At 44.6% G+C, this 15,267-nt stretch overlaps 1 protein-coding gene across 1 annotated transcript in view; it reads right to left on the minus strand.

Annotated features, from left to right (window-relative positions):
- Positions 1 to 2,485: 2,485 nt before the first annotated feature.
- arhgap39 (Rho GTPase activating protein 39) overlaps positions 2,486 to 15,267 on the minus strand; it is a 29,764-nt gene continuing 16,982 nt past the window's right edge. The window contains exons 3-12 of the mRNA XM_088424925.1: positions 12,635 to 13,060; positions 10,320 to 11,583; positions 10,003 to 10,167; positions 9,448 to 9,633; positions 8,317 to 8,530; positions 7,213 to 7,286; positions 6,944 to 7,143; positions 6,713 to 6,804; positions 6,177 to 6,346; positions 2,486 to 6,036 (exon numbers count right to left, since the gene is read on the minus strand). Coding sequence (XP_088281051.1) covers positions 5,842 to 6,036; positions 6,177 to 6,346; positions 6,713 to 6,804; positions 6,944 to 7,143; positions 7,213 to 7,286; positions 8,317 to 8,530; positions 9,448 to 9,633; positions 10,003 to 10,167; positions 10,320 to 11,583; positions 12,635 to 13,060 — 2,986 coding nt within the window. The 3' untranslated portion in view covers positions 2,486 to 5,841. The remainder of the gene's footprint in view (positions 6,037 to 6,176; positions 6,347 to 6,712; positions 6,805 to 6,943; positions 7,144 to 7,212; positions 7,287 to 8,316; positions 8,531 to 9,447; positions 9,634 to 10,002; positions 10,168 to 10,319; positions 11,584 to 12,634; positions 13,061 to 15,267) is intronic.

The following is a 15,267-nucleotide window of genomic DNA, read 5'->3' on the forward strand; positions in this document are numbered from 1 at the left end:
AAGCAAATGTTTTATTTCTGGTGCGATCTGCAAAATTGTGTCGCTAAAAACGATGTGCATCCGCGTGAAATTTAACAAAATAAGAGCATGCAACATTTTAGCCATTTTTAATAAATTGCTTCATGTTACAATTCATTTGCTCTTAGTTAGAAAGATGAACTGTTCTTGTCATGTTATGTATATATATGTGTGTGTGTGTGTGTGTGTGTGTGTGTGTGTGTATATATATATATATATATATATATATATATATATATATATATATATATAAATAAATTAGGTTTTATGTCCTGTTGAACCCACCTTATGTTTTCCTCTATTTGGACTTACCTGATCTTGCTGATAAAGGCCACAATATTTTTTACAACTCTATCTCGTAGTTTTTTTGTTAAGCGCTGTACCCTAAAAAAAAAAAAAAAAAATACTATGTATGTGAGCATTGCGTATCCATGTTGGCGAGTGGAAGCAACAGATATACACTTGATATTTTTTATTGAAAGCAAGCAAACAATGTTACTGACTCAAGTTCATGACATTCTATTCTCCCAACAGCTCGCATTATAATTAAAAAAAAAAAATCTAGTGGCAGGTGGGCAGTTCCATGACTCCATCGTTGCACCTCTGCCGCATGTTCAGTACGTTGTCATGTCTGGTTCCCGGGGTGCACCGGAATGTGATGACATCATTATGATTGGCGTACAACTTATCGCTGCTGTATCTGAATGCAACGTTGTGTGTGTTCATGAGTTCTTTGTTCACGGTGCAGGGCTCTGCAAGAAAAGCATCCAGATTATTCTCGTCCTCGTTTATCAACAAAATATTACTGTTGCCGTTAAGAAAATATTGAACGTGAAGAAAACTTTTGTCGAGTAATATCCGTGACTTACTGAGGCATTTCATCTGTCCGACCCATTCCCCGTTGTTGCAGGTCATGTAGGGTTGACCCTCCATGATGTAGTGATTCTGGCAAGTGTACTCAACCCTCTCATTGTGTATGTAACTGAATTTCGTGGGAGATGCGATGTCCCCACCGGCTAGGTGAGGTGGACGCTCACATTCCAAAGGAGCTGCAAGAAAAATGACAAATTTAGGCAACCTACAACATTTAATATGCAACAAACACGAAGGAAGACAAGGGGCTTGAACTTGTTTTACTCGCGAGGAGAGCGGACAGAGCCGTGCTCAGTTCAACGTTCTCATAACAGCTATGGATACATGTAGGTGACAGTCCATACACACTAAACCTCCCTAAATATCAACACGCCATTAAAGGAAAAAAAAAAAAAAGTCCACCTTACCATTTTCCGACAAGGACACTCTCACCTTCCCCCAAAGTCCGAGAAGCAAAAGCAATAGATGCAGTGACACACTGGCTTGCCGGTGCATGCTGACAAATGAGAGCCGCCACCCAAAAAGCTCGCGCTAATGTCGAGTTCTCGTGTGTTTGCTCTGCGGGATTACATCAAAATGGAAGACGCCAACATGATGCATTCATGCACTGTGCACACCGTGCGATTGCTCCCTCGCTTGCGCAACTCTGACATTTTCGTTAAAGTTTACACGCAGTAACTCTGGCGCAATCGGAATCGATATCCCGACTATCTCTCGCCGTCGCGTCGAATGCGCGCCGAAAGGATCACGCACATCTCAAAGCGGAGCAAAAACGAGTAGCTGCGATTGTTTTCCAACACTTACTTGATTTTTACTGGCTCCCATAGCCACATGCAGAATATATTTATGTGATGATTCGTCGGCTTGAGTCCTCTTTTGATTATCGCAACCGTGACAGGAGAGTGCAAAGTTCATTTGCAGAACGTGCTCGTGTGCCAAGCATTTCCCGAAACGGAACACGTTGTTTGTTTACACCAGGCGGAATCACGCTTTGAGTTCGTTCTATTTAAATTTCTGTAAATTAAATGACGTAAAAGGCATTTTCATTTTTTACTGTATTTTTCGGACCATAAGCCCCAACTTTTGTCTCATGATTTCAGCCCTGCGGCTTATTATGGGAGAAAAAAAAACAGTAGGGAGCTGAAATTTCCAGCAGATGATTAAAACAAGTCAAATTTCAAAAAAGGACCAACAATCCTGACATTTCTATATGATTGCAGCTGGAAGTGCGAGATTTTGTGTACAATAATAATCATTGTCCAAATTTTGGACCATATAAAAGCATTATAATTACACATCTTTAGATGCATTTTAACAGGATTTATGACATTGATTTTCCTGCGATTTTTACAACATTCCATTGAGCGGCGGTTAAACTAAGACAGCGAACAGAAAAATCTTTCTTGACTCGCGTTTCACCTCAAGACAGTAGGTGGCAGTAGAGACCAGTTAATGGTTATGTCTTAGTGTCATCACTTGAGGTTACAAAGACAGACCATAAAATTTTTCTTTTTTTTGTGGGTGTTAATCAATTTAACTTTGATAAACCCCCTGAACAATTTGAGTGGTTGAAGAAAAAGAAAACAAAACAAACTCCCTTTTGAGTCTTTTATTAAAGCAAAACGTCTGGTACACGTTCAGTCTGGACAGGATGTGACAGTGACACAAACAACACAACTTCCTCACTCTTCCTCCATGGCGTTGAGTAGAAAAGAAAATTGTCCTGATATATATATTTATATATAAAAAGAGCTTGATTTTGTTTTTCGCCTTGAAATGGAAACAATCGGCTTCGGTGTAACTACAGGTGCATGCTGATAGGCCGCTCGAGGCTTAGCCACGCCCACGAGGATCCCTTTAACTCGAACCAGTAAACTTCGATTTAGGAAAAGTCTTGAAAAGCTTCTCTCACGTTAACGTTCACAGCACTTTCTTTATACGTCGTTTTTTTTTTTTTCTCGTTTTCATCTTTTTACAGTCTGTACACGCATAATTTACACGAACGCACACATTCTTCTGACGCGTACGACACATTAAGAAGGCATCAAATAAATAAATTACAATTAAAAAACACGTTAAAAACATGTCGAGTCAGTCGGCTTCACAAAGCTTTGAATCCTCACGGAAAAGATTTTTTAAACTTTTAGTTTTCGTTTCAATACAGTGGCACCTTGAGATTTTTTGAGAAAAAAAATAAATTGTACTTTATGAAAACCATGAATAAATATGAGATAAAAAAGGAAGTCTTGATCGCAGCACCTGCTGGTGCGCAACTTGGCCACCGGGGGGTGGTATAATGCCCTCGTGGAGACACAGTGAAAGAAGACTTTTACAACTATCGGAAGCGACTCAATAAGCCACAGCAATATTTTTTTCATAAAAATAAATCAAATGTCGTTTCGGAAGCTCATCAATTTTCAATTATCTATTAGCATTAAGCTAAGGGAAAGTTGGGATTATTTTAAATACGCGACATATTCATTCTTGGCGTCTTGTGAAGTGCAAAAGTTTCTGCTTGCAATTCAAAGCAAGAAAATTGCCCTTATGAGAGCTCGTAAGTTGGGTTACTTGTATCTCAAGGTGCCAGTGTACTTAAAAAACTCCTTTTCTGGAACTCATCCCACCTTGAATCGTTTCAATGTCGTTTTCAACACAAACAGGGCGGAAAAAAAGTGAGTGTCGAGTGTTAAAACTACACAACACTTTGTACCCTTTCACACAGACGGCATCCCGCTTCCTGGAAAAGTTCCGACTGGACTTCAACCCGTGAAAGTGTCGGCACTTGCGGTGCTGTGTGAAAGGGGCTTAAACGTCGCAGCATTTTTTATTTTTTTTGGGGGGACGTTTGTGTTAAACAGTGTGAAACGAGTAAACCAAAAGACACATTCACAAATCAGTGGCAAGTCGTGACGGCGGAAGGGAAGTCACGTGACACGACGGCGTCAAAGGGGGCGTCCTGCTCCTGCATTGTGAAGGCATATGGAAAGACCTTTCAGCATCTTCAAACCCAGAGATCCATGTACTCGTATGCCATTTGTCCTCACTAATAAAACGAATAATTTGGCGCACTAGTAACTTGGCGTTGATATCTAGTTTAAGGTACATTTACTAGTACTCTCTTGGTCCTCTCACTTAAGACCATTTGGAGCAATCGTAGAAAATCTGCATCTACTCTTCTATATGAAGTTATAGCATACTAGTAGGACAACGATCGTACATGTTAAAATAATGGGAAATTGCTCTAGCAGACAAAAATGTCTGAGTAATTTGCCCTCACTAATAAAACTATTAATTTGGCGCACTAGTAACTTGGCACACTATAGGACCTTAATCTCGATCTGTGCTTGATGTCTAGTTTAAGGTCCAAGTACTAATACGTCCTTGGTCCTCTCAAATAAGAACAGAGCACTAAGAGAAAGTTCTAGTGGTGTGAAAATGAAGCTTCGTGAAGCACTTGTTACTTTTTTAACTCTTATAAATGGTGCTCTTGATAAAGATAAAGGCTAGTGCAATGGAAGTGTGTTACATTTACACTGGACATTTAAAGCAAGAGTGCCACCTAGAGAAGCTAAAAAGTATCACAAATGCTTCACGAGGCTTCATTTTCCCATTCCCGTCTTTTTTTTTTAGCACATTGGTAGGACAACTATTTCACAAGTAACAAATGAGGGAAAACCGCACTAGCAAATCACATCTATTACTAGTGATGTTATAAAATTCAACTAGACAACATTAAACGCTTTAAAATTAGTAGTAGTAGTGTGCAGTTTTGACTCATATTTACGTCTTTAAATGCTCCTTGGTCGTTCTACGACTGTGACAATTTAACAATTCAACACATTAGACCGATAGAAAAAAATGCTCAAACAGCGTTAAGTTGATAAAATCATTTTGCGGTGTTGAGCTTCACTAGTACAAGTTGGTGCCCCAAAAATTTATTGTTTGTTTGAAAGTCTGAGAAACGTTACGTTGTATTCGTTCACCACAATCAAAAGTAAAATATAAAAAAAACAGGTGCGCATTTTCGTCAATTGACTTTCGTATCGCCAGCGACGCAAAAGAGGAAAAAAAAAATACATCACCGGTGAATCTGATGACCTACATGTGGTTGCGTCGGTTGCTAACTCGGTTCCCTTTTGTTATTTTTATTTTGTTTTATTTTTTTTTTACCAGATCGTAGGGAATCTACGGTTCAAATGAACATCGATTACAGCTGTAGCCGTCATGACAAAAACATACCAGTAATCTTATGATTCCTGTCTGCAGATTCGTCACAATCTACATTTTATTTGTTTGCGCAAGTGTTTAATTTTTCAATAAACACGTAAGGCGAAACTGACCCGCTGAAATAAATTATACCAACATAAAATCCATACGCAAATAAAACGTAGAAGGTTGTCCTTTAACCCGTGATACAAAGCTTTCACTTGGCGAATTTGATCTGATTTATTTTTGTTTGTTTATACCGTAATAACCAAAACGAAATCAAATAAACGTTTGGGATATCTCATTTTGTGTGTGGTTCACTAATATGTTCATTTCTTTTCAAACAACTCCATTAATTTTATATTGTTTTGGCACATATACATATTATTGTACTAAAAATGGCGCGAATAAGAAAGCCCTAGCTCTTCTTCTCTAAGTATTCACATAGTGCACAGGAATGATTGGTAAAAAATCTCACGAGTGAGTCTTGGTCTTTTTACTAGTGTGCAGAAATGTCATGCAATGGTGGAAGGCATCAGTGGTAAAAAATTCACTAATGAGATATTTATGTGCTACTAGTGCACTGAATTGTCTTCCTAGTGAGGACAACGCACATACTAGCGCATGGAAATGAAGGACGAGGAGAAAATGCTGGACGGGCTTTCCATAAAGGCATGCGGAGTACCGCAGGGGTGTGTTTCATGCCGCCTTCTTATTTGTGTGTGTATTTTTCAGGGGGCGGGGTTATAGGATGGCGTCCATGAAGCTGGTGTCCAGCGTGTGGATGAGGAGCCTGATGAAGGACATTTCCTTGCGCGTGTTCTCGAAGATGACACGCGGGTCGTCCGACTGGCAGCGCAGGCAGTTGGGCGCCATCACCATGGCCAGGTTGTTCACGTCCATCTTGGTCACCGACACGTTGGCCGGCTGCGCGAACACCTGCGTCGCCGCGGCAACACGTGACAACATTTGAAAAAGAAAAAGGAAGCATTTTGAAAAAAAAAACCCTTAAATTCCTTGTGAAACTATGTGGAAAAAAGGGTTTTGGATTTTTCTTATAGAAAAAAAAATGTGTGTACCTGCAGGAAGCGTATGAGGTAGCATAGCACCAGTTTGTTGATGTGCGGCAGTCCCAGCACCACTTGGACGGCGGCCTCGGCGTTGTCGTAGTTCTTGACGCACTCGTCGTAGAACTCGTGCGGGATGAGCGGCTCCTCGAGCTCGCGGTACCACAACTTTAACAGTGACGCTGTGTACGGGATGTATGAGAGGGTACAACATGCAACATGTTGGTCCAAATGACAACAAAACCAAAGAAATTCTCAAGAATTAGTCAAGACTAATTTCAGAAGTCCGAAATATCGGAATTGAGACTTTGAAGTGAAAATTCTGTGAATAAATTAGGACACATCAATCCTCTTCGTTTTTTAAGTTACCGTTTATAGAACACATCCATACCTTTGGCCTTCATTTTTGGGAAAAAGGGTGTCTTATATTTGAGGAATTACGGTAAACATAAAAAGAAATCAGAGTAAAAGTGAGGAAAAATGCCTAACCTGCGTCCATTTTTTTTCTACGGCTCCATTTTGAAGGAGGCGGGGAAGTGAAAACTGACCTGGAATGTGAGGGTCTTCGAGTCCCGTGGGGATCTTCCACTGGTCCACTTGAAGCTTGAGAGCGTTCACCTCATCAATATCTCCCGGAACCCTGAACATGCAAGCGCAACGCACATTTGACTAAAAATGGTCTCCAGATTGTCAAGGGCTGATTTTTTTTCATAAACATTTCTCAGGCTCTAAAGAACCAAAAAAAAAAAAAAGTGACAAACTTCAAATTTGAAACTGACCTGAAGATTCCCTCCGTCTGGTCCCCGTTGAGGCCCAGGACCTCCTCAGACAGGCGGGTTTGGACCCAGGGTAGTTGGTGGTCCGGGTAGCGCTCCCTCTGCAGGGCCATGACCTCCTCCAGGGAGGAGCCGAACATGGACGGGCTGAAGATGGCGTTGCGGGCATGCTGGATCTCCTCCAGGCACGGTTTCTGAAGACCCTGAGGACAAAAGGTGGACGCGGGTGACTTGACTGAACTGCATTGCACGAGATGGCACTCCTTCCTTACCTTCTTGGCTCCGGTTAGTGCCGCCTTGGTGAGCTTCCTGTAGCAATGTTTAGCATAGCTGCTTATAGCCACTCCTGAACGGAACAAAGACAAAACAAACAAAAAACGTTAACAATGCCTTAGCTTTAGATGAATAACCGGCACCTCTTTCTATTATTTTGAATCTAATGTAGAGAAACATGGGTACGGCTGTCCGCTGTTGTGTCCATTTCGTCTCATAAAGACAGCAAAGTGAATTGCATCCCACTCAAACACATGAGACAACGTTGGAAAGGCCAGGATGTCCTCTACTGAAGACACTGGGATTTAGTACGTCTAAAGATAGAGACCCCAAATAATTGTCCGCAACGTGGACATACAAAGCGCTTCAGACACAACATTTTTAGAGGACCTCCTGGGTAACACCTGACACATCATTGAAAAGACCAGGGTGTCCTCAACTGGGGACACTAGGATTTAGTAGGGTCATTCCAATGAGTCAAAAAATATAGACCAAAAACAAATGTCCACCATAGTAAACACAAATAAAGAGCATCAGAAACAAAGTTTTTAGAGGGCCTCTTGGTAACACATGAGAGAGACATCATTGGAAAGGGCAGGATGTCCTCTACTGAGGACACTAGGACTTAGTGGGTCACTCAAACGAGTCCAAACATATCGACCGGACACAAATGTCCACTAAAGTGGACACAAGAGCGTCGGACACAACATTTTTAGAGGGTCTCATCAGTAACACGACATCGGTGGAAAGGCCAGGATGTCCTCCGGTAGTACACTAGGACTTAAGTCAATCCAATGACTCCGAACATATAGACCAAAAACAAATGTCCACGACAGTGGACACAAAATGAAGAGGCTCAGACCCAACATTTTTAGTGGGCCTCCTGTGTCACACGTATCATTGGAAAGACCAAGTTGTGTTCTACTGAGTACATTAGGGCTTAGCGCGAACTTCCCAATGAGTCTCCATTGACATACCAAAACCTAATGTCCACTAGAGAGGACAGGATATGGAAAAAAAGAACTAATCGGAATAAAAATGCTAATTTTGCAACTACTCATGATGAGTTTTGACTGAGGAACGTCGTCGCGGCGCGTACGTACCCTTAGTGTCGTTGAGGGGGTCCATGTGTCTGCAGATGTATCCCTCCAGGTAGTTGTGGAAGCGCGGCGTGGGCGGGAAGAAGGCCAGGCAGATGGCCATCAGCTCCCAGCCGCGCTCCAGGCTGTCGTAGCGGAAGTTCTCCGTGGTCTGCCGGCACAGCTGGATGTACAGCTCGTCGCGCAGGCCCTGGTTGCTCCACCCGCGGACCACCACCTGCGTATTCAGTGACCAATCCCGACTCTGCTTGCAAATGTCATGTGACCGCTTGATGATGACCGCTTGATGGTGGATTTCGCTGCTTAATTCATATTCCAAAAAAGGAATACGAATCAAATTGCATCTCCTTTAATGCATTTTCGAAAACAAAAGGTACACATTTTACGGTTAAAATGCTAACAAGCGAATTAATGGTTAAAATGCTAATAAAAAAACTTTACTTAGATAATGCGAAGAAAATTTATGGTTAATATGCTAGTTAAACTATTTAAACAAATACTAACAAGAAAATAAATGGTTTTAAATGCTAATAAAAAGAATGAAAAAAAGATGGCTTAGTTTAAAAACAGAACTGTTTCATTGTTCAGAAGATTGCTTGAACAGAAAATAAAAACTTTTAAAAAATCCTTTGTTTTGTTGCTTATTTTTACTAGTTATTCACTTGAAAAAACTCCATACAACAGGTACAGTATGTACATCCGTGCTGAGATGTTTTGTTTGGTCTTGTCCACCACGCCTGCAGAGGGCGCTGCTGTCTAGCATTTAATATGAAACCGTCTATTACGGTCGTCTTTTTTTTTTTTAGCAGCAAAATCTAGGTTTGAATGTTAAAATCTATCAAAATATACACTTCTGAAAAATGGAGTGGACGCCTATTAGCTTAATAGTAAGTTTTTAGCATCAAATAGGTTTGGGAGTTAAAAAAAAACGAAACAAAAAAGTACTCTTAATTAAAATAATGGAAGTCCGTTAGCTAGATGCCATGATATAATGTAAAACACCGGCACAGACATGCTAATAGTTAGCATAAATGTTATAGAAATGACAAATCATGACGTTGATTTAAAATATCTATGAAATAAGATTCAGCATCTCAAGTCAAAATGCCATTTTCGCAAAAATAACAGACGTACCTCCAGGGCTATGCAGAGGGGGTCAGCTTTGGCGCGGCGATCCCCCATGTAGGTCTGGATGAGCTTGAAGATATCCACCGCCTCTTTCTTGACGCTGCGGTCCGACGTTACGATCATGGGCTTCTTGATGGGCTCGCTGCTCCACGCCAGCATGTTGGCGATGGACACCTTTCTCCTGAACAGACCCTGGCCATGCACAAACACCATTATTTTTATTCTCATTATGGTTATGGTGACCATAAAGTAACTAATAAATCAATAAAAACGTTTGCTCCGGGTTTGGGAAAAGGTCAAACTTTCTTGTTTCAAAGGTCTACAAGGGAAGGTCCCTGACCAGTTGGGGATCTGGTAAACTTGGGTAAGGCTGATAAACTTCCTGAAGGCAAATTCCACAGTGACGAAGATTGTAAACCACTCACAGCTTTTAAAATGAATAAAAAAGCCCGAGGAGCCAAGCCCTGAAAGATACGTTGATTGACTCGGGTTGTGTTCTTTGACCCTGGTCTCTCTTATTGAAAAGACACTTTATACTATGAACAAAAAAAATGCGCGCACCTGCGTGTGTTTGTTGAAGTGCTTGGACGCCCAGTTCTCAATGTCGGTCTCGGAGGACGGCTTCCTCAGCGTGAATTCCGGGAAAACGCCGCAGCTGGCGCTCGGCATCATGTTCCTGGCATTGCGGCTGGCCTCAAACTGGGCGCAGGCCCCCAGATCCTCCGACTGAGACGGGAACGAGGGAAAAGCCACAGTAAGCGTCAGGTCCCGGAGGCTACCAGTCCAAAATCTTTGGAGAAACTTGGAAGTTAGCTGGTTCAAATTCTCTCGTTTAACCCCCCATGGAAATTTCCCCCAAATCCGCCGCACCCCCGTACCTGCGAGGGGTGGAGATAGGTCTCGGGCGAGGCCAGGCTGGTCTGCATGGAGAGACTCTTCTCCAGCAGGGCCTGAGGAAATCCCAGGCGCTCGAAGGTGCTTCGTTTCCAGAGGTGCCCGTCGCTCTGCGCCAGCGCCTCGTCCTCGCTGAAGGCCCTCACCACCGGGCCCGGGAGCGGGGGCGGCACGGCGCCGTCGCTCTCGTAGCCGTCCTTGGAGCTCTGCGTGCCGCCGCCCTGGCCCGAGTCCCAGCTGCTGCGCTGCTTCATCACCTGCTGCGCCTCCCACGCCAGCCGGGCCTGCGCCAGCATGGCCTCCGACGCCGTCCCGGCGAAGTCCCCGTCGGGGGCGCCGCAGCGGGCCAGCTCCTGCGGGAGCGACGGCTTGCGGCTCTTGCGCTTGCGGTTTCCGCCGGGGGAGAAGGGCCCGGCGGAGGACGAGGACAGGGAGTGCGTCTGGCTGGACGACCAGGAAATGGAGTCCTCGTAGAGCAGCCTCTGGCCCCCCTCGCCTCCCTCGCCGCTGTAGTCCAGCAGCAGGCGGGGATCCCTGATCAGAGACTGGCTGTGCTGCAAGGTGTAGGAGCCGCCGTAGGAGCCGCCGTAGCCGCCCGCGGTGCCGTAACGCAGTAGGCGGTCGGCCGTCTTGAAACGAGGGCTGGAGGACGACTGCTCCACGTAGACCAGCTGCTTGACATACTCCTTCCCCACGGGACTGTACTCCAGACTCTGCGCCTTCTCCGGACACTTCTGCCGGGTCAGAACCAGCTGGCCGTAGGGAGACTGCTTGGGGGAGTGGTAGAGGGGCACCGAGGTCTTGCGGGCGGGCGACTTCCCGGTGCCGTAGAAGGAGGGGTCGGTCAGGTGGATGTCGGAGGGCGGCTCCTCATAGATGGGCGGCGGCTGGTACTCGGAGGGCGGCTCCTCGTAGAGCGGCGGCTCGTAGGCGTAGCGCGGCGACGACGGTTGCGAGTCGGCCGAGCAGCGCCGCTGGGAGCCGCCCAGCTCGGCGCGCTTCAGGAAGGGCGAATGCCGGCGCTCGGGGTACGGCGCCGAGGAGGCGTCGTGTTCGGAGGACGGGGGGTTGCCGCCCCCGGAGGAACGCCGGCTTCGCGCGGTTCCCCCTGTGGGCGGCGCCCCCGGCGTGGGCGGGTCGCACGGGGAGTACCCGTTACCCTGGTGGGACAGGAAGCTGGGCTCGCGGTCCGTCACCTTGATCAGCATGCGCTCCTTCGTACCCGTGTTCCACCTGAACGGGGACGTCCTGAGGAGGGGAAAGGGGTAAAAGAAGAGGAACGGGAGACGGGCAAATGAAGACAAGGAGGGAAAAGAATGAAGGTGAAAAGAAGACGGCAGGAGATGAAAGTCTTTCAAGATAATAATTAGAAAATGAAAGGTTGCGACTGTTTAATTAACTCAAGTTCAATGAGTTCACGTGAAGGCTTTAATCAGGCGAGAATTTCATCTGGCAGCGCACGAGCCAAGCGCCTCACTTGGCATCCGCCTCGTGCATCCCGCACCGCGGACCACCAGAAGAGGACCCGAGTGTGAAATTGATTGGTCACCTGGCGCTTTCACAACCCGGAAGAGAGCGGACACTGAATGGTCGCTGAACGGCGTGAGCGTGAGAATGTGACAACAAAGAAAAGAAGCCTTCAAAGATGCTTCCGGTCTTTTGAGGCCCTAACAGGAATTTTTGTTCACTGCTGTGTCTTTTTGTGCATTGTTTTTCATCTAGGAATTCAGTTTTTTTGTTGTTTGTCATGTGTGGAACTTTTTCTCACATTTCTCACACATTTTATCACATTTGTCTCGGTTTAAACTATTGCTTCTCAATGACGTTTTGCAACGTCCCCGCACGAAAGATGCTCCTCTACTAACCGCTCCAACTTTGAATAAGATTATTAGTTATTAAAAAAGTATAGCTTACATTATATTTTTATACAGCGTTTATACAGGTTACAGGTTAGTCTAAAATTGAAAACAAATTGCATCAAAGTGTCTGAAATAAACTAATAAAATATATAATCAATTTGCCACACTGCCGTTCCATCTAAATGCTTGCAGAGAAGAACATCTAATTTAGCCCATGTCAGGCTTGTTTACTGCCATTCAACATTGGAAATATTGTCTCTTTTGGACATGTTTTGAAAACCTGATGCTTTATCATGCATTTCCCCTGATTTTTACATCAATCCTTTCGGGCAATTTGCAAACGGGATGCAATAGAAATTTTTGTGACTGGTGCATGAGCTGATGTGTTTGTGACATTTGACGTCGTCAGTTAGCTTAGCTAGCCGGCTAGCCTAACTCACCGCTCGGTTTCGTCTCTCCCCGCTTGCTTGTCCGTCCCTTCCTGGTCCAGGGATGATGAGGTGCTCCCCTCGCGGCTGACCCCGCTGTTGCGTCCCGGGCTATTGTCGGCCGACGCTCCTCCTCCGGTGCCCCCGGCGGTGGCGACGTGCCGGGGGCTGGCGGCGTCCGTGTGCTGCTTGAGCGTCTGCAGCTTGGCCAGCGGGATGATGTCGCATCCTTGCGGGCGGTGCCAGACGGTCCGCTGCGTGGAGGCGTTGTAGTAGTAGAAACGTGAGGTGTTTGGGTCGAACAGCTCCCACCATTGGTTGTCGCCGGTGCGTTTGATGCGCACGCCCGGCGGCGGGTCCCACACACACTCGCCCGTCAGTAGGTTGGCGTACATGCGCTCGCGCGTGCGAGGCTCGATGATCTCCACCCACTCCAACCTGCCGGCACACAAATGTCACGCCGAGGTCAGCTAAACTGTTTATTTTGGATGTAGTTTTACTGTTGGCCCCTAGATGGTGGCGCAAATGTGTTTTTGACACTTGATTTAAAACGAGTGATAGTGACAGTGGTTGCAGTTTCACTGTTGGCCACTAGATGGTGGCTCAATTTTGTTTTTGACTCTTAAATTAAAACGAGTGATAGTGAAAGTGTCGCAAGGTATAGCGCCACCTAGGTAATATAATTAGCGATTACTAGACGTATGATTATATTTAGATATAAAAACTGCGTTGATGTGCTACAACATATATATTTTTTTAATATTGGTCATAATTTATAGTGGGTTTTTAACATGAATTATGTTTTAGTTAACCACTAGATGGGGCTATATAATACCTGGAAGGGAAAAAAATGGGACTTTTATAGCGCCACCTAGGTAATATAATTAGCAATTACTAGACGTATGATTATATTTAGATATAAAAAATTATGCGTTTATGTGCTACAATATATATTTTTTTAATATTGGTCATAATTTATAGAGGGTTTTTAACATAAATTATGTTTTAGTTCACCACTAGGTGGGGCTATATAATACCTGGAAGGGAAAAAAATGGGACTTTTTGATGTTAACTTGTCCAGATTTTTCATACCAATACAAATACTTAACTCGAGTAATCGTGATACCAATGCAAAGTACCAATACCACCAGTAGATGGAGCTAAATTCTACACAAGAGGCAAAAAAATAGGATTTGTTTACTGGGTTTACTAGGTTTGTTTGATACATTTTTTTTGGCCTGCACTTAGTATCGATACACCAATACACAAACACAACAACAAATCAGGTTCCCCCATAACAAAACATATATTTTTCAAAGATCGATATTCCAATATGGCAGTTTCCTTAACATTGTAAGAAATGAATGGGAACTTTCTTTTCTTATCAATAGAATTTCTAGTGGATGCGTGGTCACACTACAATTCTCGCTTAAAAAAACATAACAGCTGGCATGGCATAACTGATATAGAGAGCCTCGTTGTTGCGCAATGAAAATCCTCATGATTCTAAGAAAAAGACATTGTGGAGACATGTGGAAGACAATTTCACAGGGTATCAGCGAAATTATTATCATCGCGGCGTACAACAGGAACACATTACTGTATTATCCGCCTATTTTTGTACGCTGCCAAAATTTTTCGTTCACACAGCTGTTATGACTGCGCACATAAAATGTCGACATCACATCAGAGCAGTTGGTGTTGGGTGTTAAACGTCGCATTAACCCCTTACACGCATTTTTCTGTTTCTGTTACTTCTGTTGTCAAGAGACGAGGAGTTCCTGCACCGACTGGAGCTTCCTCCGTAGAATAGGTGACAAGTTTGCAGGCTCTCCGCGTGAAAGTGTAAGCGGCTCCCTATTTAGAATAGGTGACAAGTTTGCAGGCTCTCTGCGTGAAAGTGTAGGCAACGCTGCAAACTAACATTGTGACTTGCTTGTTTCGTAACGGGGATAAAATTGATGAACAATAACCTTCCAAAAAATGGACATTTAGCGCGTGTTCGTGCATGGGTGCTGTCACAGCGCGTCCGTGTCAAATGAAGCAGAAGGGGGCCGTTAACTAGAAATCCGCAGGGGCGACGGGAGGATTAATTGGCCGTAATTGCTTCGCGCGTTTGCGTTCCAAATGACCCACTTTGAGACGACGACGCGGGATGAAATATTCGCGCGCGGCAAACCGACGATTGACACCGTAACCCCTTTCGCACAGCCTGTTAAAACCGGTATTTTTCAACCCTCCGTTTTTCCAGTATTCCGTGTCAAATGTGCGGATAGACTTTCCAACTTTTGAGGTCATGTCAGACGCGCCGAGGCGGGATGACATCCGTGTCAATGGTAAAAGCGAGAATGGCGGGACGGGGGGTGTAAAGCGTGAGCTAGCGTATGTCACGCTAATGCAAGTAGACAAGGACAATCGGAGCAGCTAAAAAAGGTCGCCGCACGTTTATCGCCACACAGCCAGCTGATGGCCGCGGGGCGTCGGCCATCTTGCTGCCGCTCGCACGCCGGTGACATCATCCAAACACGCTTGAGTAGTTCGTGTTCAAGGATTTATGCTAACGGGTAAACAAAAGCGCTAATACTAAGCCATTGTTTTTTTTTCACTGTTTGGTCAGTACGATTCAATTCAGTGATGTGAAAATT

This window comes from Hippichthys cyanospilos, chromosome 10 (genome assembly GCF_059441005.1).
Source record: "Hippichthys cyanospilos isolate Australia breed blue-spotted pipefish chromosome 10, RoL_Hcya_1.0, whole genome shotgun sequence".
Lineage (NCBI taxonomy): Eukaryota > Metazoa > Chordata > Actinopteri > Syngnathiformes > Syngnathidae > Hippichthys > Hippichthys cyanospilos.